Source organism: Stegastes partitus, unplaced genomic scaffold, assembly GCF_000690725.1.
Source record: "Stegastes partitus isolate 25-593 unplaced genomic scaffold, Stegastes_partitus-1.0.2 Scaffold150, whole genome shotgun sequence".
Lineage (NCBI taxonomy): Eukaryota > Metazoa > Chordata > Actinopteri > Pomacentridae > Stegastes > Stegastes partitus.
This window is the reverse complement of record NW_007577881.1, coordinates 580679-607370: the sequence shown is the minus strand read 5'-3', so window position 1 is coordinate 607370 and position 26692 is coordinate 580679. Positions and strand designations below refer to the sequence as shown.

Below are 26692 nucleotides of genomic sequence, written 5' to 3'. Positions count from 1 at the left end.
TATTTGCGGCTCGCACTAATACGCCTCTAACTGACACACTGAGGGTTTTTTTTTTTTTTCTTCTGCATTCTTTGTTCTCCACAAAACATCCAAGATGCTATTACCCCTTTAGGTGATGTAAAAATCAATCTAAAATGTTCCCAGACTCAAAGTGCAAATGTCTGAGAGTCCCCTGAGTGAGCCGCAACAACAAACCTGGCAGTGGCATATCATTTATTCTTATTAGGGAACATAACTATGAAAGACAGTCCTCATTAATAAAGATGGGGGATGAAATAATTGTAATCTGTTTGATCATCTTGATTCTGACAGGGGAATTCATCTTGTAGACTAGTCAGATTTGGGGGAAGTGGACCATAAGCTTGATTTAAGCATCTCTATTAGTAAGTCAAATACTGTTTGTTAAGAGCTAAGGGTGAAAAAAAAAAAAAAAGAGGTGCTGTCTGGCGTCTTTTCTTTCCTAGATGCTGTTGAAATTTAGCAGATTTCACTTTTTAAGGAACTCAATGTGGTATCTGTTGTGTTGTAATCGTTAGACATTTGGGCAAATGCTTGTTGTACATCTTGTTGTCCTCTGTTTTGCTGTTGCTTGTGTTAGACGTCTCTGTTTTGAGAGCACGAATAGATTTTTTTTTTTTCTTAGCACATATGTGTCTGCGGCAGAATCAGTTTATTTTCTGTCTGTTTTTGTTTGTGTTGCAGAAGTTGTGGTTTTAACGTTATCCACATGAGGAAGTGAAGATACTGTAGGGGAGAAATAAAACAACAACAATAGTATGAAAGAGTTGCGCTTTTGCAATAACCTGTTTTGTGATTTAAATGATTTTGCAACAGGAAGTTTTGTTGTGCAGCTGTAGCTGTCAGATAAACACACGCTGGCAGTAATAATGTTAGGGACGTTGTATTAGCTCCGGAGCTGCTGTCTTCGGGACATTCTGCTCCCTACCAGTGTTTCCTCTGATATATGGTTATTTTCAGCAAAGCGTCTCACCTGTTTAACAAGTCAATCTCTGATCAAAATTTGGTTCAGTTGATACAACTCTAGTGCATTAAATATTAATATCCTGTCATTTAGGAGAGCCCTTTTAATACACTTAGCCCGACCGCTAAAATATCTTCTGTCTCTTCCTCTCAGTGATACTGTACACCCAAAAACATATAAAACAGGGATGAATAATTGCTTTTCTTTTATTGCATACACATCTAGCATACTGTCAAACAAGTGCATTTAAAGATTTGCTTCATATTGAAAGATAAGACCCAGCCAATTATGAGTATTTTTTTTTCTCCTCCCGCTTGCTCTGCCTCTGTGGTCGAGGTGTCCGTCGTGTTGCGTGTACAGAGAGGAGAGAGTGACACGCATAACAGTGGCTGCAGAAAGAGCTGAGCGGGCACAGGTTTCCTGTTTGCATAATGCAAGTCTTACACGGTCCCTGGTGGAGGCTTGAGAAGGTGGAAATGCACATCTTAGCCACTGTCACCGAGCTCTCTGCTGCCGAGCTTCAGGGAGAAGTGCTACATGATCAGCCTCGCTATCCCAGTCCATTCACACAGGCACACACACACACACACACAGATATACAGTTCACATATGAGCACATTCAAGCTCAGTAAGAATAGAGGGCCCAAAGGCCAGGCCTTGGAGTGCAAGACCTGCTGGTTTCTGACATCCAGTCCACATTAGTGGCTAATGGTCAGACTGAGAGAGTTAACAGCACCAGGTCAGAGAGGAGGCCAGAGAGCATTTTCTGCCTCAGATCTCTGCTAATCGTATGTGCTCTGCTGCAGAGTTGAGGGCAAGAAGGAGTGAGTGCTATGCCTGGGTTGAAATACATACACTGCTACACAACAAGAACACAGTCTTATCACTGCGCTTTTGAATTGAATTCCTGCATTATCTCTATATTTGTTTTACTGCAGTTATATATATATATATATATGTGTGTGTGTGTGTGTGTGTGTGTGCAATGCTGAATATTTAACATGTGTGATGAAGCCTCCTTTGCTCTGGGTGCTTTTTGACCAGTAGCTGTGGTGCATTATCCCATTGAAAGTGTGCCTCTTTCCTTAGACTTGTCATCTAACTCACACACACACACACACACACACACACACACAGTTTGTGCGAGTGTGCATCCACATAGCAGATTACACTGAAAGGATCCGAGTCCCCGCGGTCTGGCTGAGCATACTCCTCCATCTCTAGGAGCTCTCAGGTATCTTCATGTATACTGTTCATTTTGTCACAGGAGGCCAAGCGCAGGCTCCGACTTATTGGAAAATCTGGCAGAGAGGATAACATCAGTGTTATGACACTGCATATTGCCCTAAATTGCTTATTGGTAAAATGATAGTGCTCGTCCAATTTGAATAATTTTATGGAATCCCTCACAGAACAGTTTAATTATGTTATCACACAACTGGCAACATCTGTCTTTATACCACAGCACATGACAGTTTTATTACAGGCTGAATTTCTTTGCTGGTTCTGGCAATTGATGTGTGATCTGATTAATAATCACACAGATGGAGGTGAAAATTGAACAGTGATGCGTTGCTATGTTGAAAAAAAAAAGGGGAAATAATTATTAAAGGAAAAAAAAAAAAGAACACAGCCTCCGCCGCTGAAAATATCACGACTGTTTTGCCTAACACTCGTACTGCTCTCATTTGAATCATCTTTTTTTTTTTTTTTTTTAAACAGTTTTTAATCTGAAGAAGAAAAAAAATCTGTTTAGTCTAGGTGCAACTTTTAAAATCCTTTTTGTCACCCAGGTTTTGTTAGTGAGGTTTCTGGAGGTAAACCACCCAGCACCTCTCCTTTGTCTTATGGATGCCTTCCAAGACAGCCAGCCTATGAACTCATCCATTTTGTTGAGTCTACCTCCAGCCGCTGCTCTCCGACTGAGAAGAGATGAAGCACAGGTTGCATGTGTGCCGAAACCCATAGTTTAAAATAGTTGAATGTTGCTCGGGTCGACATCCTGTTTACACACTCTGCTTATGTGGGCAGCAGGAGGGGGATCACAGGAGTTGTTTGACATTGCGGTAATCAGAATGGACACACATAGGAACACATGCGCGCGCTCAAGTACGCTCCATCATCTCTCATCATAGCTCGGCGCAAAAACATGCTCTGTAGTGAAGTTAACTTTTATTTACTCATTCATAATAATAATTTAGAAGAAAAACAACATGTTGATGGAGACATTGACAGTAGGTGAGTTTTGTTGTGTTATTAAATTCATACTTAGACTGTTGAAGACATCTGTGGTGGACGATGCTTGACTCATTCGAGGCGGTGCAAATTTAAATAACCAACAAAAGAAATGAAAATAAAACATGAACTAAGAGTATGACCACACCAAAACAGATTATTTTGAAAATGCCAGTGACCATATTAACTTACATTTTCATCATTTTAATAATTTAATGCTAATTTTTAAAAAAGATTTTTATGCATACAAATATAGACGCTGGAAGAAATGTGATAAGCTGCATGTTTGGAATAAACAGATGGTTGAAGCGCATCATCCAACGCATCATTCAATCATATTAATCTGTTTTTTGGTGTTATTGGGTGTAATATCTCCCAGTGGAAAAATCGTGTTCATGAGGAAACCTGTCAAGGAAGTGCGCATGTATAAATGCCTCAATTGTAAATGATGCGAGTGTATGCTGGTATCATTAGGAAGAGTGAAGTGGCTCTCATTGTGTGGCGCCCGGATGGTCTTTGATGGCCGTGGTCTGCGTGTTTGTGCTGAAGTGGGCAACTCTAAACTTTGAGCAGGTGTCTGAAGCAGCTGGCTGGAGGCAGACAGGGAAACACGTCTGCATCAGTTCAGTATTAAATGGCTTAGAGAGAGGCCTCGGCTAGCCAGAGGACTAATGCATCCTCAATGTTTTATTTAAAGTAGTGCCAACAACTGCTTCTGAATGCTCCACATCAAGATGCACACACACACACACACACAAGTCCTCACACACACACACATGCACACACTCGCACAGGCACACAGAGTAATTTTGCGCTGTTTAGCGGAACAACTTGTGTGTTTAGTGTTGTAAATAAGTAACCGTTTTAACAGGGCCTCAGGAGGCTGTGGTTGGGAAAGTACACGCTCAGACATGACTAGCTTTAATGGCCATTGTCAGAACGCAGTTTAAACAAAACCCTTTCTTCACCCGATTGGAATGTTTACATTTAGTTGAATAATAATGCCATTTTAAGGAGAAGCTATTCTTTAAGGATAGCCAATCTGACCCAATTTATTAGGGATAGACTTAAGGATGCACAATTCCTCTTGGGAAAACATTCAAGCGCAGTGCCTATTCATTTTTAATGAGAGCACTACTTTAAAAACTTCATAGAATTAATATGTATCAGTGAAGTCTTTCCTGTGCAGAAAACTTCAGGGTAATTAATATTCATAGGCTGTGCTTGTTAACACCCCCAATGCTAGTGCAATGTAGATCCAATTAACATAGAATGGACCCCAAGGATTTGGGCAGATAAGGGTTAAATGAGCTATTGAAATTGAAACTGGGACCGTCTCCTTTTAAAACACTTATTTGTTTCAATAAGCCCTAATCCTTGTTGCAGATTAAGGCATCTTTTGAGTGCACATGTGAATGGCTACAAAGGTAGAGTTGCCTCAGATAGTTCACCAAGAGTCTGTATGTGCATAGAAATTGTTGATGTGTGTGTGTGCACATATGCATGCATGTTTAAATGCATGTGCATGTGGATGCGCGCGTGCACTTGCTTGTATACATGTATGCATAGAGGGCATCACCTACACAGCCAAGCTAATGTGAAAACCCTGTAGTGAGCCTGGCTTTTATATCTTATTCATAATCTTTTGGCACAATGTGGGTAATAGACATCAGTGTTCATTCTTGGCACCCGCCTGCAAGCACTGGTCAGGCTGGGTGACACGGGGGGAAGTTCTGGAGTTCTAAGGGGAGCAAGATCACCATACAGGAGGAAAATGCTGCCCTTTACCGTTTGTTAGCACACAGACTACTGATATTGCTCCCCAGAGCACCCTGAGACAACTGTGCTTTGGAAAGACTCAGTGTTTAAGACTAGGTTTAAACAGGTGAGCTGACTGATAGGAGGGGACAAGAATGTGTCTTGGAAAAAAGGAGAGCAGAGAAGCCATTTATTACCTTTTTCTAAGGTGGCCCTAACCCTTACCCTTATTCTGCTCCAACCCTGTCCTCAGGTTTTGCTTTGTTTCCATCGATGTTAACGTTGCAAAATGATCAGGAAAGCAGAATGAGCACATGTTTACAGTGAAAAAAAGAAAAGAAAGTTGACTTAAACTCTAATCTGCTTGGAACTAAATCAAATTAAGCTTTGAGATTTGTTGCTTTCAGCTGGCCAAGATATTTTGGTTTAAGTCCCTGGTGTGGGTCAAGCTCCAAAACCATGATGATGACATGATCAAGGTTAATTTGTCAGACTTTGGAAAGCTCCCTCCAAAGCCACAGAAGACATGCTGCAAATGTTTTCACTGGCTGAGTTTTGCTCCTCGTGACAAGCACACTGACCTTGCTGGAATGCCCCTTTAAAATCCACACCTGTTCAAGGGGTAGAAAAGAAGTATTTTTATGTACATATTGTGGATGTCGTACATTCACAAACACAATGTACAAAAGTGTTATCTCAATAATCAGCCACATTTAACTAATTTGTCAATTTTTGCTTTGTTTTTTTTAAAATGTTTTTCTCTGCCACATGATGCAGAAGGCTTAAAATATCAAGAAATAACATTTTAGCCAGATTCTCCAGCTTTATTTTGCTTTATTGGGCTGGAAATGAGCCATGCATGTAGTGTGTACATGTGCCATGGACTTGGATGGATTTTCTTATTGTTCAGCCCCTTTTAACTGTAAAAGCTTTATTCCTTGTAAACTATCAGCGCTGTGAAGTGACAGCCAGCTTTTTAAAGCATTGCTCGAGAACTTAGGTTGAAAATAACAAGAATAATTTAATATGTAAATAAAACCTTACGTAATGATTTTAAAATAGTGTTATAGTAAATAGTCATTACGGCTCACATGCACTGTGTGTATTCTCTGTTTCTATTATGCATTTAAAAAAAAAAAGAAAGGAAGAAAGTGGACAGCTCTGTTTTTGGCATGAAGGGTGGAAGATGATAAACTACCAATTCTGATGATCAAATGAGCCTTCATTGAAGTAAATATGCATGGACAGCCAGACCATGTATAGGTCTCTTAGAGTAAATTTGATTGTTTGACATGTATTCACCCATCAAAGTATGTATCAGTGATTAATAACAACCCCCTGCGCGTTCAGCAGTGACATGGCCTCTATTTGAGAGAAAAATGGCACAGGTCGGTATTCACTGGTGAATAGCTGTATACCATTTAGAGAATGATATGCCATGATGGGATGTCTCGTCATAAATAATAGTGATGGCACCTCGGCATCCTGTGAATGACATGTGCCATAAATACTTAGCCAGGCCGGAGACAATGGTTCACATAAATCCTGGTGCAACCCTTTTCTCTGTTAAGAAAAAAAAAAAAAAAAGACAGAAAAAAGATATATATTATTCAAATGAACAATAAAAACAAATGTTTTTCCCTCCCCAGTTGGTAACAGAGAGAGACCTCCAGGACAATGTGTGCCGCTCCCTCACTGTGGTCTCTGATACGCTGTTGTTATTTGCTTGTTTACAGTCTTTGACATGATGTAATGGGATGGCTGTGAAAGTACTAGCCAGTAAATGGCACAGAAAATAAGACAGTCCTTTATGTCTTCCCACTCCGCTTTTCTCCTTTTCTCCCCCCCCTTTTTTTTCTTGTTTTTTTGCTGCAAACGGGGAATATGTTCTGCGTTTGACTGAAGGAACATGAGCCTTGAATATAAGTAACTGTTTTTTGCATTAGGTACTCCCTGGAGGTAGGGGGGGGAAATATCATGTCCCTGCGTGAAATCTGAATGTGAAATCTAGCAGAAAGAAATATTTATGACCATTTTCTGCTTGATTAGAGCTGGATGACATGCCTTAGGAGACAGTGAGTGGACAAAAGGCAGCAGTGCTGCTTCTGGGCAGATGTTAAGAAAGAGTTGTTTAAGGAGGAGGGCATTCTGTCCGTGGACTCTGTGTGCGTGTCTGTGGGTGGGATGGGGGGGGGTCGGGGTTGAAGCATGGCAGGGGAAATTGAGTAAGTCCGACCGGAGTGTACTGGCAGGCACAAGATCCATCACAGGCCTTGTTCTCACCGCCGCAAAATACACAAGCAATCTCTCTCAGATGCCACGCTAAGTGTAATACCTGAAACATGCACGGTGGCTCATTGAGAAACAAAACTAAATATGAGCGTGAATTGGATAGAATAGCATCCCTGCATGCTTTGCTGTGTCAGGTAGACATTTAACTCCTGGCTGAAATTTGTCAATCGTTTTTGGTGAACTGGGATGTAGTTCTTTGTGATGTTACTACAGCGTTACTCAGCCATTTGGTTTTGATTATAGATAGATGGATAGATGGACAGCTATGCGCATCGTTGCAAGTAAACAAAAACTACAGACAGTCATTTGAAAAACATTTAAGAAACACCTAACAACGGATCTACGCGGACCTGCTGCCACTCAGAGGGGCGCACCGGATATTAATCGATTAATTATGGCATTTTACTGCTTTTATCCAATTCCTCAGAACCCGGCAGCCTTTCAGGTACAAGCTAACGTGGTAGATACGTCTACTAACCTATTGACTCTGCACTGTTAGAGCTTTTAAAGTTTAGTTTAATGATGCTAAATTTTTTACATTTACAATTCTACAAGCTAACTCGGTCATGTTGGGCCTAAATAATTGTGCTTTATTAGCATCTACAATGCCTGGAAAGTCCTTGCTATCTGTCCGTTTCATTTTGAGCACAATTCAGACACAATTAGTCCTACTTCTATAAATCTAACAGTCTCCCCACTGATAGTTAAAGATAGCTTTTAATGTAAGGTACCCTTTGCAAGGAGACATTTTTACATTTGTGAAGGTTACTGCTGCAGTTGTGTATTAATTATACATTTGTTTCATGAGTAAATAATAATAGTAATAACAAACACCCACTAGAGGGAAGTCTGAGTAAAGTGGCTGAATTGAACAGAGAGCCCCCTTACCTCTTGATTTGGAAAGGTCACTTGGTTTGATGTGGCTGTGGCAGTGCTTTTGCATATAAAAGAAAAAAAAGAAGTGAATATTTTTAAATCACGTATGTACACTCAAGAGGTTTTTTGAATTTCAGCACATTCAGTGAAGGTACTGGACTTCGAATTCCCACCTTTACAGCAGTATTTAGACAGTAGTGGAAATTTAGTTACTGTTATTGTGCATACTGCATTATTATATGTGTGGCTTTTAAAAGCTGGAAGTGCCACTTGGAAATTATATCAGCTGTAACCTAATACTGCTTTGCCACATTGACATATTTTATCCCATCCATGTGAATGCAGTATATCAGTAACGCCTCGTGGGAATTTCTTCAGATTTCAAAGTGTTCACTTGGACTCGAGGATGACCTGATTAGATTTTGGGAGGTAACTGAGACCTTACAAAAAACAGGTCTTTGGTCACAACTCAGTAATTGATATTTCAATTATGGGACATTTTCACACAGATGTCTAACAGGATAAAATGACTTTGCTGTGAAATCGTATTGTTCTGTGAAAACACTTATTATTATTATTCAATGTCATAACTCGGGAACAAAAGAGGTGATTGTGACCATATTTAAAATTTCATTAGATTGATGACACTAATCGTGGGCGCCTGTCATCAACATGTAGCAGTTATATAGATCCTCTGTGCTGCTGTGTGTGAGGAGCTTCTGTTGTTTGGACAGACATGGACGTAAACTACAACTTGACTGGTAAGTGGAGGCATACAGGCAACGTAGTAACTGTTCTTTATTTGTATGTTTTATTCATCTGAAAAGAACAATGCCATTTGCAATGATTAGCTTTTTTCAGTATGTTTTATTTATTTGTTGTGGCTCACTGCAGTATCTTGTTTTGAAATTTTGGTTGCTACTCGCTATGCCCCGTCCCGTGTCATGCTGCCCTACCTGCAGGGTGGCCAGGTCACTGTTGTGGCGGTCCTCCATATCACTCAGTTGACAAACTCCTTCTCCATCGTCTGTGACTGCAGCTGGCGACTGTTCAGCTCTCTGGGATATTCAATACAAACTGGAGGGCTACCTCAACTACAATATCCCATATCCCATAAATATAACGTGTTGTTTAATAATTCTTTCTTTAAAAAGCATAGGTGTGCCTCTTTCTACGTGCTCACACATCTCCCACCTCCATCACACCCCACGTGACGTGATCGTCCATCGCGTTTTGCCAATTCGCCCAACCTGAATCAGGACAAGTGCCAACATTTAAATAATCTGTTAATTACTGTATTGGTGCAATTGTCTCTGGCAGCAGATTGATTGTGTTTAGATGGAGCCTGTGACAGGGGAGAAGCCTCAGCTCTTAGAGCCATTTCCAATGGATCAGAGAAGTACAAAATTGAGAGTATGATTAATTTTTCAATTTCTCTCTGCGGATATCTAATAATTGTGCCCATAGATAGCCAAGGGCTCTTATTAAACATTAACATGCAAAAGAAAAGTTAGAATCAGAAAGATGGTATTTTGGATTGAATAATGTAAAATATCTGTAGGGCAACAGAGAAAGCAGCAAACTATTCCAGGTTTATTCTTCAAATGTTTTCCACCACTGCAATGCCTACTACTAATTACTGAGCTCTTATCTGCACACTCAACACTATATTTATTTTTCCTCATTGCTAAATGCAAATTTCTCTAACCTTTTAATAACATGTACATGTCAGTAATTTTTAAAAGGTATCATTAGAAATGTCATTTGGACTCTGCCAGGATTGTGTTTTTAATTGGTATGTAACGCCACTGGACAGACAAGTTTTTATTTTTTAATTCAAGTTTTTGATAATTAATGCAAGACTATCTCCAACATAAAAAATGCTCGGCCCTTTGATCTGGTAAAGGGAGTGTTGCGAGGCACATGGTTCTTATTAAAATAAATCAGCATGTTATCTCCTGGCTCTCCAGTAGAGAGGCACTATGCCTTTAAGAAGTGGCGCCTCGGAGGAGGTTCCACCTTCAGGTCTCACTCTGTCTCCTTCTGTCTCTCTTACTGTCTTTCTCTGTTTCCTCCTGTGCTGTCTCCATCACTTTGTTCACTTCCACATAATATCATCATCATCTCAGATAGCTGTGGCACAGGAGAACTGCATTTGTTGATCAGATTTGGCTTGGCTGACGCCTCCTCCCTGGAAGTACGGGGATGCGCGTGTAATGCTTGCCTGAGCCCAGCCATCGCCGGCTGATTGAGTGATCATGCCTGTCATAGAACAAGATAACCACATCAGTAAATACTCTCCACTCCTCAGCCCCTCGCCATCAACCCACCACTACCAGCAGCAGAGCGGCTCTTCACGCACTCTAATGCTCTGTGTTGTGTCACGAACGTCTAAGTTTAAATTGTGATACATATGTAGTCCTTTCTTTTACCAATCAGTTACCTCTCGTAGCTGTGAAGGATGCACATAAAAAGACCATTTCATATTTAACGCATAAACATATTGTACCAGCCCCCTACTTCTCCAAAGGGAATTCTAACTCGAGTTACAGTTTTCTTCTCAATTTGATGAGGTCTCTAGCCGGTATCACACCACCAGATTCCGGTTTCACAGTGTGATCTTTTGATATTCCCCCTCTCTTCAAAACATCACCAGTATAGAAGATGGATTGAATTAGCGATTTGTGGTGTATTTATCTCGATCTGAGAGTAATTTGGTGCTCTCTGTCTTAGCACTCAAGCTCAATGAAAACAATAAATGGTGTCCTTATCTTTTAGAGTGAAATCAAGATAGGCACAGGAGGCTGTGAGTTATTTGTGGTTGATTTGGAGGGAAAGGAGGGACAGGAAATGGACACCCCTCTCACATTACCTCTCGCCATACAGCGGGAGAAAAGGAGAGGCAGACGGACGTTTTTTTAATCAGCGGAAAGCTGTGCTTCTAATGTAAAAGTGTCAAAGATGTGCCTTAGCCCTGCAATGAGCGAAATCTGGTCAAGTCCTGTGTTAAATTGAAAACGGAGCCGCTGGGATTTGGAGGTGAGGGGACAAGGGACTCTGTGGTAGCAGCATCTTGGTCAATTATCACAATCTCATGTGCTCTGTTCCAGTCTCGAGGCCTCCTCTCCTCCATAGGACTGCACAACCAAGAGCACAAGGGGGAAAAAAATTGAGAATTTTGAGTATGAAGAGGCATTTCTGAAAAGGTTCCATTTTGATCTGAGCGCTGATTTTTTTTCTTCTTCTTGAAATCAAGAATATCGCCTAAAGACATATTTACTTTGGATCGCGGCAGCAGGTGATCCCATGTCTTAGCTGCCTCATAATAGATGAAAAACTGCCGCGTGTGCCGCCGCGCCGCCCCGTGCCCTGCCTTTAGGAGCATCAAGCCTAATGCTCACGTAACCGCTGCATGTCCTGGCATATCCCAGCAGCCTCTCTGGCTGGAGAGAAAAGCATCGCTTCCTGGCAGGTGCGATGTGGGGAGCCGCAGCTTCTGCCTTTTCGCTGACTCGCCACAAGTGAAAAAAAAATTACAAAAAATTGTAAACTACAGGAGGAAAAATTGAAAGTTACCCACCACTCTATTTATATGTGTATGTGTGCAGTCTATTTTAACCACCTGAGCAGCAGCCAGAAAACCAACACTTGCCCCATATTTTAACCAGATGTTGAGGAGGGGAAGAAAAGCCTCACTGGAGTCTCGCAATCAAAATAATTATCTTTATGGGTGGATGTTTACAAAGTGTTAATGCCATTTTCTGCAGGCACACTAACTAAGTCTGCTTTTATGTGTTAAACACGATAAATGCCCCTGTCTATTAAAAGCCCAACACTTTTGCTTTATATAGGAGCAGTGTAGTTTATAAATGTCTTTACAGCTTTCTGCTAAAGACGAGAAAAAAAAACATCTATAGTGAACCACGTTTCTCCTCCCTCCTTCCAGCCGCTGTGAATCATAGCAGACAGGACAGACAGGACTGGATGTGGCCTCCTTGATAGACAGTCAAAGAAGCACCAGCAGTGATTTGTAGCCACAGGGCAACAGTACTGCTGTAACCTGTCCTCTTGCCAAACCCATATCAGATGTAAGCGTAGTTACAAGGCGGTTCAGCATATTTTCATCATTCTTATTCCACAGGATCAAATTGCGATTTCTAATTTGATTCAGTATTTTTTTATTTTTTTATTTATTTATTACCTGATTGAGCAAGTCAAATTGAAATTTACAGTATGTAGGCTGACATCTAATAGAATTCCCAGATTTTGCTTGAGGGGAGTTTGTTTTTAGAGCATATTAGCTTTGCTGCATTGTAGTTTGACAGACGTTTTCTCTCAGGAGTCGATGTTTAATTTGAATAATCACAAAAAGTGTGTTCTTTTGGTTTGCAGGGACATCCGTGTCCCAGATGAATAAAGAAGTAAATGAGGGGAAGAAAACAGGTAATTATGTTGAACCAGTAAATGAATGACCCACTGACCCTCAATACTAATTGATTTTGTAGAGACAAATCGTTTTTTTTTTTTTCTCTCTCTCTTCGCCCGTTTTGATGTGTTTTTGTTAACCGTCTGTTAGCTTTTTTTTTTTTTTTTTTTAAAGATGTAATTAATTGGTTATGTGAATAAAGAATCAAATACTCGAAACAGAGGGGGAGGAACGCTGTGTCTCTTCCATTTACCAGCAAGGCAATTATACTTGGCAGGTTTTGGTGAAATGATGTCACATCCTGGAAGAAGAGCAAAGACTTCACCTCCCACCAGAGTCATTTTGCCTGCGATGCTATTTTGCGTTGTTTACTGTTTAAAATCATACATGCATAACATTAACATACAGTTGGCTGTTTGGTGGAATAGTTAGGCTTGTAGATACACAAATTATGCAAATGAAAAAGTGAGGGGGGAAAAAAAAAAAAACTCTGCAGCAGCTGTGTGTATTTCAGAAATAGCTTTGTTCTGAGAGCGCCTGCCCCGGGTCAGGCCATCAACCTCGCAAACCGTCGCAAATATGCGGCGGCCAGTGAGCGTATGCCAAGTTACAGTGCAATGCTACATGTGCAAGTGCACTGTCTGGGTGATGACATGTGCTACTTTGCATGTAAATTCTTTAGCGATTCACCTCCAAGTGAACCCACTGAGAGCAATTCTGGTGCTGGCTTAAAGACAGAGGTGTGTTTTTATGACTAGGTGAGGCATGTCCTCTCCAAGGCCCTCAAGCACTGTATCCCTCTACCCTCCCCTTTAATCACTGTATCAACCGCTCTCATAAACTCCATGAGCTGTGTATTAGTGTGTGTTTGCGTGTGTGTTTGCAAGTGTGTGCGCGCGCCGCTGCCGTGTGTACGCGTCTGCGAGCATGTGCCCTTCCTTGTTTCCCCATTTTTAAACTTAATCAGCAAAAATAAAGCCATTGTAAGCTAGCTCATATTAAAGAGGTGATTATTGGTAATAAATACTTTTTATACATACTTATTACAGAGGCAGTTTTCTTCTTGCGCTTAATGAGAGTAATTTGATTTGCTTGAGAGATTACAGTTTCCTAGAATTAATGCGGCAGTCCCCATTCCAAGATAGAGTGAGATCTAAGATTCTTCACAGGTCGTGTGCTGCTAGATGCACCCCTCTCACATAGCAGCTAATGGAGTTGAACAGCAGTCTGTCATCCCCCCGCCCACCACCCCAGCAGCTCTATAGCCCACATGCCCTTGGTTCCTGCAGTGCTTGTTGTTTGGGCTACTTCTGCCTCCTGCATTTTACTTCTACCTCTTATTCATGCCAGCCGCTAGCACTAAGTAGCTCTCTCTGAAAAACAGGGGGGATCGTGATTTATTGTATATATGCAATGCTCACTCATCAATGAAAATTCAACATCTGGGAAAATTATTCACCCAATTGCACTAATTCAAATGATGTTCCAGTTGCATCAGGAGCTGTTTTTTTTTTTTTTTTAAACCATAGTCTCTCTCCTCGTCTATTTCCTTAGCTTGTCGTTGTTTAATATTTCCATCACATGTTTATGTAAGCCCTTCAAGCTTAGTGCATAACTTAATTTGAGTTGTGATCATCTTCTCCTGCGACATTTATTGAAGCCTGCAGCCTGCAGGTCTCAGCGCCTAAAGCTGAAGGTGGCTCAGGCAGATTGAGGGCGACCAATTCTGTCACCACATTGCACTGTGCATGTTAATTAAGCTTGAGGTGGTTTAGAAAAGTGCTTACACTGAAAGCAATGAAATGACTTGTTAGTCCATAAACACTCAAGAAAGACGCTCAAATGAAAAAAAAGGATTTGTGAATCAGGATTGTGAACTGTGAGCATGTTCTTCACTAGATGCACCCCTCTCGGCCAGTACGGTTTAGTAATCTAATCTTAAGTCCCAGACACGTACCTGCGATCGCCTTAGATTTTGTCCTCACTTATAGATATATTTAAGCACCTGGAGATCTGCCTTGGAGCTACATGAAGTGCAGAACCATGAATTTGTCAGTAAGTGGGTAATAGCCGTGTTGGTGGCCTTGCCAACAGTTCCTTGAAATGGCACCAAATGTTCAGCAATTCCCTGCTCTTCCTTAAACTTTATTATACTCAGTTCCTGATTCAACCGTTCAGTTCTGAACAGTTGTCAACTCTTTTGTCACAGATGGGGATGTGAATACTTCTCTCCACTGGGCTTCGCCATTGATGTGTAATTGTCAGGTTCATTAATCAACTGGTTTACTTTAGAGAAAAATGACTCGAGGAAGATTCAGTGCAGATCTCAAGTGTTCCACTGTTAGCTGTAGCTTTTCTTATTTTGTAATGTTTAACAGTTTGTTGGCTAAATGAAAGTGTCATTGCTTTCAGCCCTAAATACACGACTACACTGCTGGATATTTGTGGGTGGTTCAGCTGAACCTTTTTGGTGCGTTCAATGTAAGCAGGTGTTCTTGGACATTTTCATGCCACATCAACAGCACGAACACAAACAAGTGCTACGTTAAGGTACATTTTGGGTTGAATGTTGGGCTACTGGAGTTTTGATTGAGGTTGTTTAGGTTCATCTCAATTAAACAGTCTTTGGGCTGTTTACTTGAGTCGTTTTGTAAATGAGCCTGGTGGTTCGACAACACCTTTGTAATAATTATTTAATGTGTCCAGAAAATGCATGCTTTCAAAAGTACATCACACAATTATCCATTTATAGATTAAACATGGTTCTAGTTAGGAGTCTTTTATTGCTCTAAATTAGCTCACAGTCATTGAAAGATATGTCTCTGTATATCATACATTAGTCCATTCATACATTAATCATCCAAACGACTGAACGGAGAGAGTGTGGGTCTCTGTCTTCACAAGAACCAGAACTGGCAAACTTCTGTTTCTCAATTCACCTTTGCCATCTTTCTACCCAGTCAGTGTTGGTTAATAATTCATAGAATAAGAGAAAACCGCCAAAAAAGTGAGGCCCACCATGTGTCACATCATCTGCCTGTGAGACTGTAATACATTACAGTCCAGTGTGACGGGTGATGCGTCTGGACACTGCTGGAGATTACTCCTCTTTATGGCCGGGGCAATCAGATTTTTTTGTTCCTGCTTTTCTCTTCCCTTCCTTTATTCCTGGCGGCATAGGATCATATTACCCATCTTGGAATGACTTCAACAGAGACACTGCTATTCCCAGGGAGCTGTCTCTCCCGGCTGCAACTCAATCCATAGCCAATTGGACTGGCCTGTGATTTATAGAAAATCCTCTCCTTCGGAGGAACTCTCGTTCAACACTCACACACACACACACACTCACATGCACACACGCACACATGCACACACACACACTGGGAATTCTCCCTCAGCAGCTCATGATGTGTTAGGTCTCAGGTCAGGACAGTTCAAGGCAGTGAGCATCAGTGGGAAAAAGACGCGCAGTCAAAAACCACAGAGAGGCTTACCCTAAAGGCTGTGCTACGGCACTTTAAAGTAACTAAAAGCTTGTTTACTTCAAGAAAATGGGATCTTAGTTTTATTTGCTTAATCAAATCAACAGGATGCTTGTCTTGTCTTTGGGCAGATGTCATTTCCAATCCATCTTCACGGGAGCAATTTCGCTTTAAGCGGCGTCACGCTTGTTGTCTGCTTTACTGATTAGTGAGATTATTCATCTAGATGAGTTACTTTTGCATCTATGTTGAGTTAATCAACATGCCCCGAGGTGTAGAGGCCAAACAGTGGTCAGCCGACAACACAGACCGTCCGCTGAAACCCCGAGCACTGTGACGCTCCATGACTGTGGCAACCGTCTGATCACTCTTTCCCCTCCTCAAGCACCATCCTATAGCTGTGTGCAGAATACATTCATCTATATTCACCACAACTAAATTGTAAGATTTAGGGGTTTTACTGGTCGTATCCCGGAAGTCTCGAGTGTATCAATAATGTTGAGTCCTGTCTATGAGACCAGGGCAGATAGATCTTCCCATTCTAAACAATATCATTCACGCATGATAAAATCTGCTCACAGTATTCTAGGTCTCACGCTGGGTTTTTGGAAGCACCCATTTTCCCAAGCACAACACTCCCTGCTACAAAGTGATGCAACACTTCCAACAAAGATGCAATCGGGAGGAGTGTGTGTTTTCTAACAGTCCGTCTAAGTACCCAGCACAGTTGGCATGCCTCTGCTCTTTTCCTCTCACTTTATCAACTTGACGGATATTATCGCCGTATTCAGTGGTGGGCATCCTGAGGCATCATATGCTCAGAACAAAAAGCTAAGGTCAGGGAGAGAGGAGCTGCTGAGATCTGCCCGCTGCATTGTTCCCAGATCGTTTGTGCTATGCCTTCTTCTTTCTTTTTTCTTTTTTTCTTTAGCTCTCATTTTATCGTCTACTTACTCACACACTTTTTATTTCTTTCTTTTTTTTTTAAATCTTTCTCTCCATCTGCCTCTAAATGACACCTAAGCATTGACTGTTCTCCAACTGATGTGCCTGTGTGTGACCTCCCTCCTTTAGTAGAGCCATTCACAGTCAATGCTAAAGTAGAATGCCTGGCTCTTGGCGGGTAGACATAAGAGAGACAGTGACACGCGGCTGTGCGCTGATAGACTTTCCACTGGAGTGGATTAAATCAGCATCAGGCTAGTGGAGCTGATTACCTCAATATGAAAATGCAGTATCTTAATGGTACATATTTTCATGAGGCAGCCCAGTTGCCTTTCATTTTGCGGCTAATATGTCTATTCTTATGAGTCATTTACTTCTTTAATTACCTTTAGCAGCAGATGCACAATGGTGTATTAATGTGAATGATTTTTACTGCCACTTTATCATACTGAGCCTGTGAAGTTGAAAGGCGTAATTGAGGTGGAAGAGCGACTCATGAGAGAAACAATATTTAGTTGACAGTTCCTCTTGTACTCTGGGTGGGTGTTTATGAGTTTACACCGCACTAAAGCTGTAATAAACGCAGTATTCGTTTAATAATGGTGAGGGACGGAAATGCTTTCACTGAGATCTGCTCAGTTATTGAATCATCACAGGAAGTTGTTTTGGGTAATCAGACAACACAGTGCGTGTGCGCGCTCGCTCGCTTGTGTGTTGTTGCATATGTCCCCTCATTGTGTCTTTGCGTGCGTTTCGAGGCCGCGAAATAACTGTTTGAGGCAAGCAAATCCTTATTTGCTTTTCTCCCATTTGCAGCATGTGCAACTCTGACAATCCATGTAATTTGCATGTGTGTGCTTGCGGTGTGTCTGTGTGTTTTGTCTGCAGCTTGTGTACTTTCCTTGGTGTGATTTTCTGATCCAGACCACTCTGAATAGAGGCCTTCTTTAGCCATCTGTTGTTAAGCTGCTGGCTAAGCAAGGCTGGGGAATCCAAACAAACGCAGAGCACACAGCAAACGGAAGCTGTCAGGCCCGCATAGCTGAGCTGACCTCGCCGGGTTAGGGGGAGTGGAGGGGAGGGGGGGAGGGAGGGTGACCCCGCTGTACCAGGCTCCGAGTGCCCGAACCGCCTGGTTGGGGCACTGTTTACCCTCCCCTCTGCACCTTCTGCAACCTCCGCCTCCTCTCTGCTACATTCTCTTTTTTCCCTCTCTTTCCACCTCTCCCATACCCTTTTCTTCTGTTTCACACTCTCTTCCTCCATCTGTCACCCCCTCCTCTTTTCACTTCACTCCCTCCATCATCAGTCCTGCTTCACAGCCCCCTCTTTTCTATCTTCACTCACAGTTAATAACTTTGCTTTCGTCTTGTTTTTCTTACAGTCATTTTTTTCCCAAAAAACATTTGTCAGGGCACTGCATTACCTGTTATGGGGAGAGACAGAGAGGGGGGGTTACGAGGGGAGGTGTGTTGGACAAACAAAATGGGGTTTTTATTGAAGTCAGATTCTGTCTTACGTAAGTGCACGCACTGCCTTATTGTTTAAACGTGGATATTTGAAATGTTTAGTGTTGTCATAAATATTAATAGATTAGTTGAAAAGTGCAGTGAAGGAAGGGAATCTAATGGTTTGAAGTGGGTATAAAACGTTGATTTATTTATGTATTCTACATGAATTAGTTTGGAAATCTAAACACAGACTGGAGAGTGTTGTTGCGAGAGCCCTGTAATGCGCAAGGTTTGAGCATCAGGGCCTGTTTTCCATGTGGAGTGGCTTTTTGGAAATGGCATTAATTATATACTTACTGGGAAACCAGACTTTCCCTGCTTTGCATTGCAGATAAACGTCTGTATTACTGAGGAGAAGAGAAAGGGGGGAAAAAAAATGCAATTAATATAAATAGACATGATCCTCACTTCTTATCCGCTTACGTGTTTAAAAATCACCCCCTGCTAAAAAAATAAAAAATTATATGCATTTCAATTAAAATGACAAGAATTCCAAGTGAATTCCATTACTATATGTTTGCATAGTCAACACCCCTCTAACTCGATAGCTATCAGTTATATATTGCGAATATAGGATCAGTTATACCCTCAGCTTTACCGAATTCATTGCCGCTGGCTACAATAGCCCTTATAATTTATGAAGTGATTACTTTGCTTTCTTAAGTAGTCCGTGGAAGAAGGTTACTTTATCCTAATCTGCTCGCAACTTGCATGGAATAGCAGGTGAGAACAGAACCTGATCTCTTGGCTTGCTTACCACTGAGGAGCAGAGGGCCCTGTCTTTGAAAAGGAAACAGCAGAAGTGATAAATGTCAGGTGAGTCGAGATGTGCAATCAGTCAGAAAGTCAAGCAGATAACCTTGACATTTAGGCCGCTGGTGTTGAAGCCCCACAGAGGCTGCAGAGCGAGACCAGAGGGCCCGGTGTCTTCTGAGCTGGACTACATTAAGAGCTAACCTATTAGTCGTGTTGTTGCTGGCTGTCTCTGAGCCACACTCTCCTGCCTAATAAAGCCTAGCGAAACATGGCCGCTGAGTAAATATACCGAAGCACGTGCGCGCACACACACACACTAGCGTAGAAACACACAAACAGATGCACATCTCGTTCCTTCTCCTTTTCTCTGAGTGGCCGCAGGGATCCGGTTACACCTGCTTGCACATCTTCTAGCAATTAGGAGCAATCTGCTTGAAACCATTTCACGTTCAAGGTCTTCCCCAGCCGTGGCAAGAGGGGCCCGACATATATAGAGCTGCAGAGGTCTTTCTGTTGATGGGCCTGAACAAACAATGCTGGCCTGTAGTTTCCCACTGGCTGGGTCCTGGTGGAGACACCCTGAACGATTCCCACCTGAAGGTTTTCCCCTCCACCTTCACCCACATCATGTCTGCTTTGTAACCTTTTACCACATTCCTTTTCTATTTTGTGCCATTTAGGAAAACGTGATTTGAGCAATGTGCATCTGTCACACTTAAAGCAAGTTGAGCGATTTCTCCGAGTCCTCCCGTGGATTTGGGCTGTTGATACCGGGTTAGTAAAGTTGCATAAAGAGAGAACAGAGAGAGACATATCTGAAATATGTCTCGTTTTCGTGTAGTGGGAAAAGGTGCAGTGAGGAATTCAGCAGAGAGCAGGCTTGACTGTGTGGCAATGCTCTGAGCTGGGATTTGTAAGACACCCAGAGCTGGCTTTAGCAGCAGGAAACCCCAAAGCCTGTAAATAATCCACATGTGCAGACTGCACATAAAGACATCCAGTACTTAGCAGTTCCCTTATCACAGCGTGATAGCCCAGGGACATAAGAGACGCTCCTGCCTCTATTCACTAATATGGTATGAAAGTAGATGCAGATAAAGCGCCTGTTGTTTATTGAGGAAGTTGTGTTAACATGGGGAAGAGGATGTGAACTTTGAACACGTTTGAAATGTGGAAAATAAAAGAGGATTGCAAATGACAAGGATACCAAATTGCAACGTCTTTGTTGCTGATAAAACCTTGTCATGTGCTGGAGGGTGTTTTCTAATCAAAAGCACCTGGAGGGTTCACTCCCTCCATGGTGTGTGTGTATTTGTGTGAGCGTTAACTCCCAAACAATGATTGTATGTCTGTTGTGCGAATGTAGGCGTCTATCTGAGCAGTTGTGTTCTTATTCCAGTAACAAGCTTGCCTCCCAAACAACCTCAGCTTGAGATTCTAATAGGGCTACTGTAGTCTCGTATGCTTCAGCAGAAAATGATGTAATGCACCAAAAAAAAAAAACAACACTCTTTTTCAGTTAAACCTCAATTATTACACATTTTACTCTTCATACAGTAAAAAGCGCACAACAGAAATGAAATCTGCAAGTATAGAGTATGAAAGTCTGAGACAGTTTCATTTTAAGTTCTCAGGGTGCACTTCAGTTTCCATGATCTGGCCTCAACATTTTCATTGTAATTCATTCATTTAACCCGATCTATAGCGTACAACATGCTGCTTCTCTCACTTCTCGGTGTTTCACATGCTGCGTGCTGGTTTCTGGTTTGTCACATTTTGTCTGGGGCAGCTCCTACATGCTCACGTCTATCAGGCATTCAGTACCTCTGAATGGAAGATCAAAAGAAGATAAATTCCAGGTGGAGGAGGAGGAAGGGAGAGCTCTTAAACAGAGGAGTGGGTGCTGTGTAAACACGACAATGACAGTTCACAATAGGTTGTTTTAGCCCAGCTTCAGGCCTCTCAAAGGCACGCCGCCTCCAGCCGCCGTTTTAAAACACAAACTTGACAGCAGCATTCCTAAGCATGAAGCCGACTTCACAACACAGGTTCTCGGCTCGCTCACCTTTTAGTCTCTTTATTTGTATACCAACAGCGTTTGCTCGTCTTGTCACTTTGCCTTTGAAAAGTTGCTCGTTTTCAAGCCAGCGTACTGGAGCTTGTACCGTCATGCTCAGTGTGATTTCAGTTAATTTGCCTATGTCAAGATGATCATTGACTGTGTTTTCAAGGGCATGATCACTTAATTATTGCCCTTACTTTAATTGGACGAATAATTTGATGAAGCTGTTGACATGAAAACTAGGAAGGCTGCGTTAATAATTTTCTCATTTCATGCAATGTGGCAAAATGCTATCATTGCTTAAATTGCCATGTGACTCCACTGCTTAAAGGCATCACGTTAATGTAGTCATAATAGTCATATAGCATGTAACCGTCTGCTGCTAAATAATTACATACACAAAGACTGTACTTCAAAAAAAAATGTGCGTCAGACACAGTTGCACACACGGCTGGGTGCTGTGGTGACCAACCTTAGGTGATACCTGTGGTTTGATAGCATAATAGTTATACTTTGAGCAACCTAATGGAATCAGTTTGTGTCAGTGCTATTAAAATATAAATGTAAATACCCCCGTTACTGCGGTGTCAAATTGTTTCATCTACTTGTAGTGACCGACCTTTTGCAGTCAGCCTTTTCTTTTCTGTATATTTTACTGACAGTGGGGAAAGACTTCCCAGAAATGTATCTTTTCATCCATTACTGTCTGAACTTCCTATCATATCCTGTTGACTCAACTCTCTTTGTTCCAACACCCTCGGTTGTAAACCCAGACACACACACACCACACACACATTTCACGGCATGTGTCATCAGTTACAGGGAAAAAGAAAACAGCGAACTTTGTTTACTCTTCTATATGCCCGTAATACCACACCTTGGGCGTAGTGAATGATTTTTTTTACTGTGGGGTTTTTTTTTTTTTTTTTAGTTCCTTATGAATTGTCAGTGCTTCCGACTAAAAATCCATTTAGGTGACGTACGTGTTTCTGATGCGGTAGTAGCAAACAATTTAAATAAAGACCTCGCTTGTTTGATCTGTTAGACCTGCAAACGCAAGGTACCACACTACCTAACCTTAATTACATTCACATTAAAAATATAGTTTTGAAAGCTGTCGATTTGGGATTTGATGCTAAAATGTCTCATTTGTCAGGTTGTTCTTTGTGTTAGTTCTTTTTGCTAAGTGGAACTAAAGACATTTTTTTTTTTACCCCAAATATAAATTACAATAAAATTGTAATAACCTTTTAGAAATTGATGAAACAAAGCTATTTTAAATCATGATATGAAGAATGTCATCATCACGCTGTGCATAACTACAAGAGACAATCTCACAATATTATAACTCATCAGTATTTTTCCGATCCCCTCCGAGTGTCAATTCAGTTCACATCCTGCTTCAGATTTTTTTTTTTTTTTTTTTTGATCACATTTTAAGTTGCACTGGAGTGAAAACTTAAAATGTAAAATGTAAATATTGCGTGGGAGTGAATCTTGCTCACATAGTTCTTAGTTTGAATTTATACTCTTTCTTTATGAGTATACTTGCTTGAAGGGGGTTCCCACAATTTTCAAAGCAAAAGACAATTAGCCATGCAGAATGCGATATGTCGGTGGAGTGTCATTTATCTTTACATGAGAGAGCTCGGAGAAGGACAGAGACAGACACAGAGAGAAGGAGAATTTTTTTTGTGCTTTAAAGTTAAGCATGTTGAAATGCCAGGAGTGTGGCCTCTTTGTAGCCTGCGGTCATATTTATGCCTCATGATGTCATCCAACAGCCGTGTGTTTGGGAGGGTCAATACATACACCCACACACAGACCATCGTACAGCTGTTCCCTTCAACCCCCTAACCGTCTCTCTCTCTCTCTCTTTTCTGTCTTAAAGTATTGTCAGACTTAACTCACTAAGGCTTTACTGGCATCTCTATCTTTTCGTCTCTACGCACTATTTGCTTTTTCCCTTTCGATATCTTACTTTCACACAGTCCTTTACAGGTTTCACTCACTTTTTCACACATCGCGCTAACTTTTTTGCTCTTTTGTGCTGTGCATTCTCTCCTTTACTATGACCTTTTCAAACATTCCTCCACTTACTTGATTTTTTTTTTTCTTTTTACAATTTCTGAACCTCTCAGATAATTGACTAGAGAACTAATACGTGGTCCGTCTATAAGATGAGCTTGGATGCGCCCCCTGACTGTTTGTTTAATTGTGGGAGCAATCGTCTGAGGAACATGGAAAGAATGAGGCCAGTTATTTACCCAGATGGTTTACTGGTGGAGGTGTGAGGCTGGCCAGCTCACTGTGGGAACACAACGCTTGCTTTTCTTGGTATCGCTGACCGTTTTCAAGACCACTGTGTTTTTTTCCCCCAGCTTTCTCCAGCTTTGTTTGCTCTGGATGGCATGTTTGATTATTTATCGTAGGGGAAAAGGGAGTAGCTGGAGCAATAAACATGTGACTGCACTGTATTTTGTTTTCCACTGAGAAGGCCGTGTCCTTTAACAGATATTTGAAGCAGCCATAAAGTCTTTTATTTGCTTTCTAGAGGGGAGTTCGACTGAGCTGAAGGAGGATCAAAAGCGCTGATTAGTGTCTTTGACAATTTGTGTTTGCAGTAAGTGCAACTTATCAACAGATAAATATTTATTCTGGATGGCTGTGGATGATTTTTTTTTTTGGTCTTCTCTCAGTCTGTGAATTTGTTTTGACATCTGATGATTGTTTATGCCAGCCTTAGCTTCATGACTCTGAATAGAAGAGTATGAAAAGATGCTATCTATCAGAAGGCAAAGGGAATATTGTTCTATGGGGATACATCTGCTCTGATAATAGGCGTCAAAGTGCTCTCAAGGGGCTTTAAGCTTATCTACTTGTAGAATTTCTCTGAGCATTTTTTAACACTTTGTTGCTTTTCTTTCTATTAGGCTCTCCAAGTGGCTCGTCAAATACTTCTCCAGCAGCAGCAACAGCAGCAGCAGCAGCAGCAGCAGCAGCAATCCCAGTCTCAGCACCTGCAGTCTCAACAAAACACTGGCCGCAAATCCCCTAAAGCCAGCGACAAGCAGCAAAGCCTACAGGTACCATAAATCTGTTGTCATTTACAGACACTCTCCTCTGTATATTAACTCATTATTGTCAGATGGTTCAGTGATTTCACTTTGTGGTTGCTCAAATTCAAAAAAATCTGAAGTGAACTTACGCAACTCTTGCTAGAACACAGTGTGCGAGGAAAAGTACAGCACTGGTCTAAGTTCACAAACAGGAAATTAAAATTGGCAGTGCAACATTTTGCAGTTATGTATGCTCACACATCATGTGTGATTTTGCAGCAGACACACACACACACACACACACACGCACACACACACACAGTCAGCTATGTGTCAACTAAGTCTCGACAGAGCATTAGAAGCAATAGTATGTAGAAATAGGTTTTGTATCTTGGCCAAACTGGCTGAAAAGTCACTTTGTGGCCAGTTTAGATCACAGGAACTCATCCAGTATTTCCCGCTTTATCATTGTTTGTTATATCTACAGTAGACAGAACTTTCCTCATTGACTGCACTTTGTGTAGAAAGTCTGTATTCTGGGCATAAGCAGGAGAAAGTGTGCAAATGAGGCAGAAGAAAAGGGAGAGCTTCATTCTTCTCACATGGGAGTGAGTCTGGTCAGGCAGAGGAGACTCCATGCTTTCACCGCTTGCTTTTTCATCTCACACACACACACGCACACACACCAGAAATCAAAAGCTGAGCAGGGCCCTGCCACCAGCAGCAGGAGGTGCTATGGAGCAGCCCACGAATGGGGTGGTTGATCCAGGTTGGGGGGGGGGACTTGGAGGTGGAGTAGAGACAGATGAGCTAGGGGTGGGAAAGTGCAAAGGTGTTGTGAGAGTTAAAGAGGTGGTGGGACAGTTATGCTGACTGCTTTTTTGATGCGAGAAAAAAAAAAAACGCAGGATTTTTTTTTCTCTTTCTCATTTTTCATCTTGCCTTGCTTTTAATTCGAACAGCACTGCGTATCTGATGCAATATTTACGTTAATTTCAGATCAGCTGCCTCAGAGATGTATATCTTTGTTTGAACAAGGAGCGGTTGTTTGTGTCAGTGTGAAATTGCAAACGACTTCGGGGCATATTTGGTAATTAATACGGAGGCCCTGTTCTCTCTGTGTGTATATATATAATATTTAATACCCTTACTATCCCATTGGGGGCCCTTTTTAATGAGCTATTGTAGCAGCTAGGTCTAATGTCAGGTTGTGGAAAAGCCTCTTTGTTGTGCAGATGTCTTCGGAATAGCTCCAGAGGATGAAATATGACTGTGATGACCTTTCAGTTGTGTGCATATTTGTCAGGATTCAAATAAGTTGAAAGGATCAAACTAAACAGTTTCCCCAGCCTGCCAGGGAATTGTGCTGCAGAGGTCAACAGAGGGGACCACAACGGCAGATTCCAGCGTACAGCCAGTTGTTGGTACATAGTGAAGTACTAGACCATCTCCTGCAGACAAAGACAAAATTAAAATTCTAATTTATTAATGTATACAGAGAGCTTGGCCAAGCTGTCACTCAGCTATTGAAAAGAGAGTCGGGCCCTTTCCCCCCGCTTCCCCTCCCCTCCCCTTTTCTGCCCAGTTCTTGTGATGAGAGCTCAGGCTCGCTGTAGTGTCTAACTAACGCAGTAAATTGCCTGCTCTCTAATGTTGTATGTTACGTTTTGCCGGGTTGAAACTCTTACGAAAAGCCACAGGTCCACACAAGTGTTTGTTTATCTCCGAATTACATATTCTGCTAATTAAACACACCCCAATCACACACACACACACAAGCTTTCATACAGTTCATACATAAACATCAGTTTCTATGTAAGCACGAATTACATTTGTTTGGGTTTTTTTTTCCACTCATGGTTTTCTGTTGGTGAGATTTCTGTTTTTTTTCTGTCTCACAAATACATTTTGTGAAACACCAGAGGGTCTGAGTCTCATCTCGCTTCCTCTTTTAAGAACAAACCCCATGCTTAGAGAAGCCCCCTTCACACAGAACATTCCCTATCTCCATCACACAGCCCGGATAATGATTCTCTGTTGAGCTGGACTGGGTCATCAAAAGACATGATCCAACGATTATGAGACTGTGTAGTAAGCTGACACCTCATAAAAGCACCTGATCTGCAGACGAAACTCCATTCATCTCAGCGGTCTTCCTATTAGGCACGAGAAGATGTGCAGAGAGACTTTTACTCATTTGGAGAGGTGACTCACTTTCCAATTCATTCAAGTCAAAAATAATGAAGCACAGTATATATGAAACATCTGAAAAAATGACCTGCATAGAGTACTAAAGGGGAAAAAA

The 26692-nt window shown here is 41.6% G+C and overlaps 1 protein-coding gene across 7 annotated transcripts in view; it reads left to right on the top strand.

Moving 5' to 3' along the window:
• The window catches only part of foxp1b (forkhead box P1b), a 146242-nt gene that overhangs the window by 70861 nt on the left and 48689 nt on the right, over positions 1 to 26692 (top strand). For 5 of the 7 annotated variants that reach the window (XM_008279241.1, XM_008279244.1, XM_008279243.1 and 2 more), the window contains one exon: positions 24262 to 24414. In XM_008279241.1, the coding sequence (XP_008277463.1) occupies positions 24262 to 24414 (153 nt within the window). Of the gene's footprint in view, positions 1 to 12561; positions 12587 to 23473; positions 23952 to 24261; positions 24415 to 26692 lie in introns of those variants that run through there. The other 2 variants (XM_008279246.1, XM_008279248.1) reach the window with 2 other exon arrangements.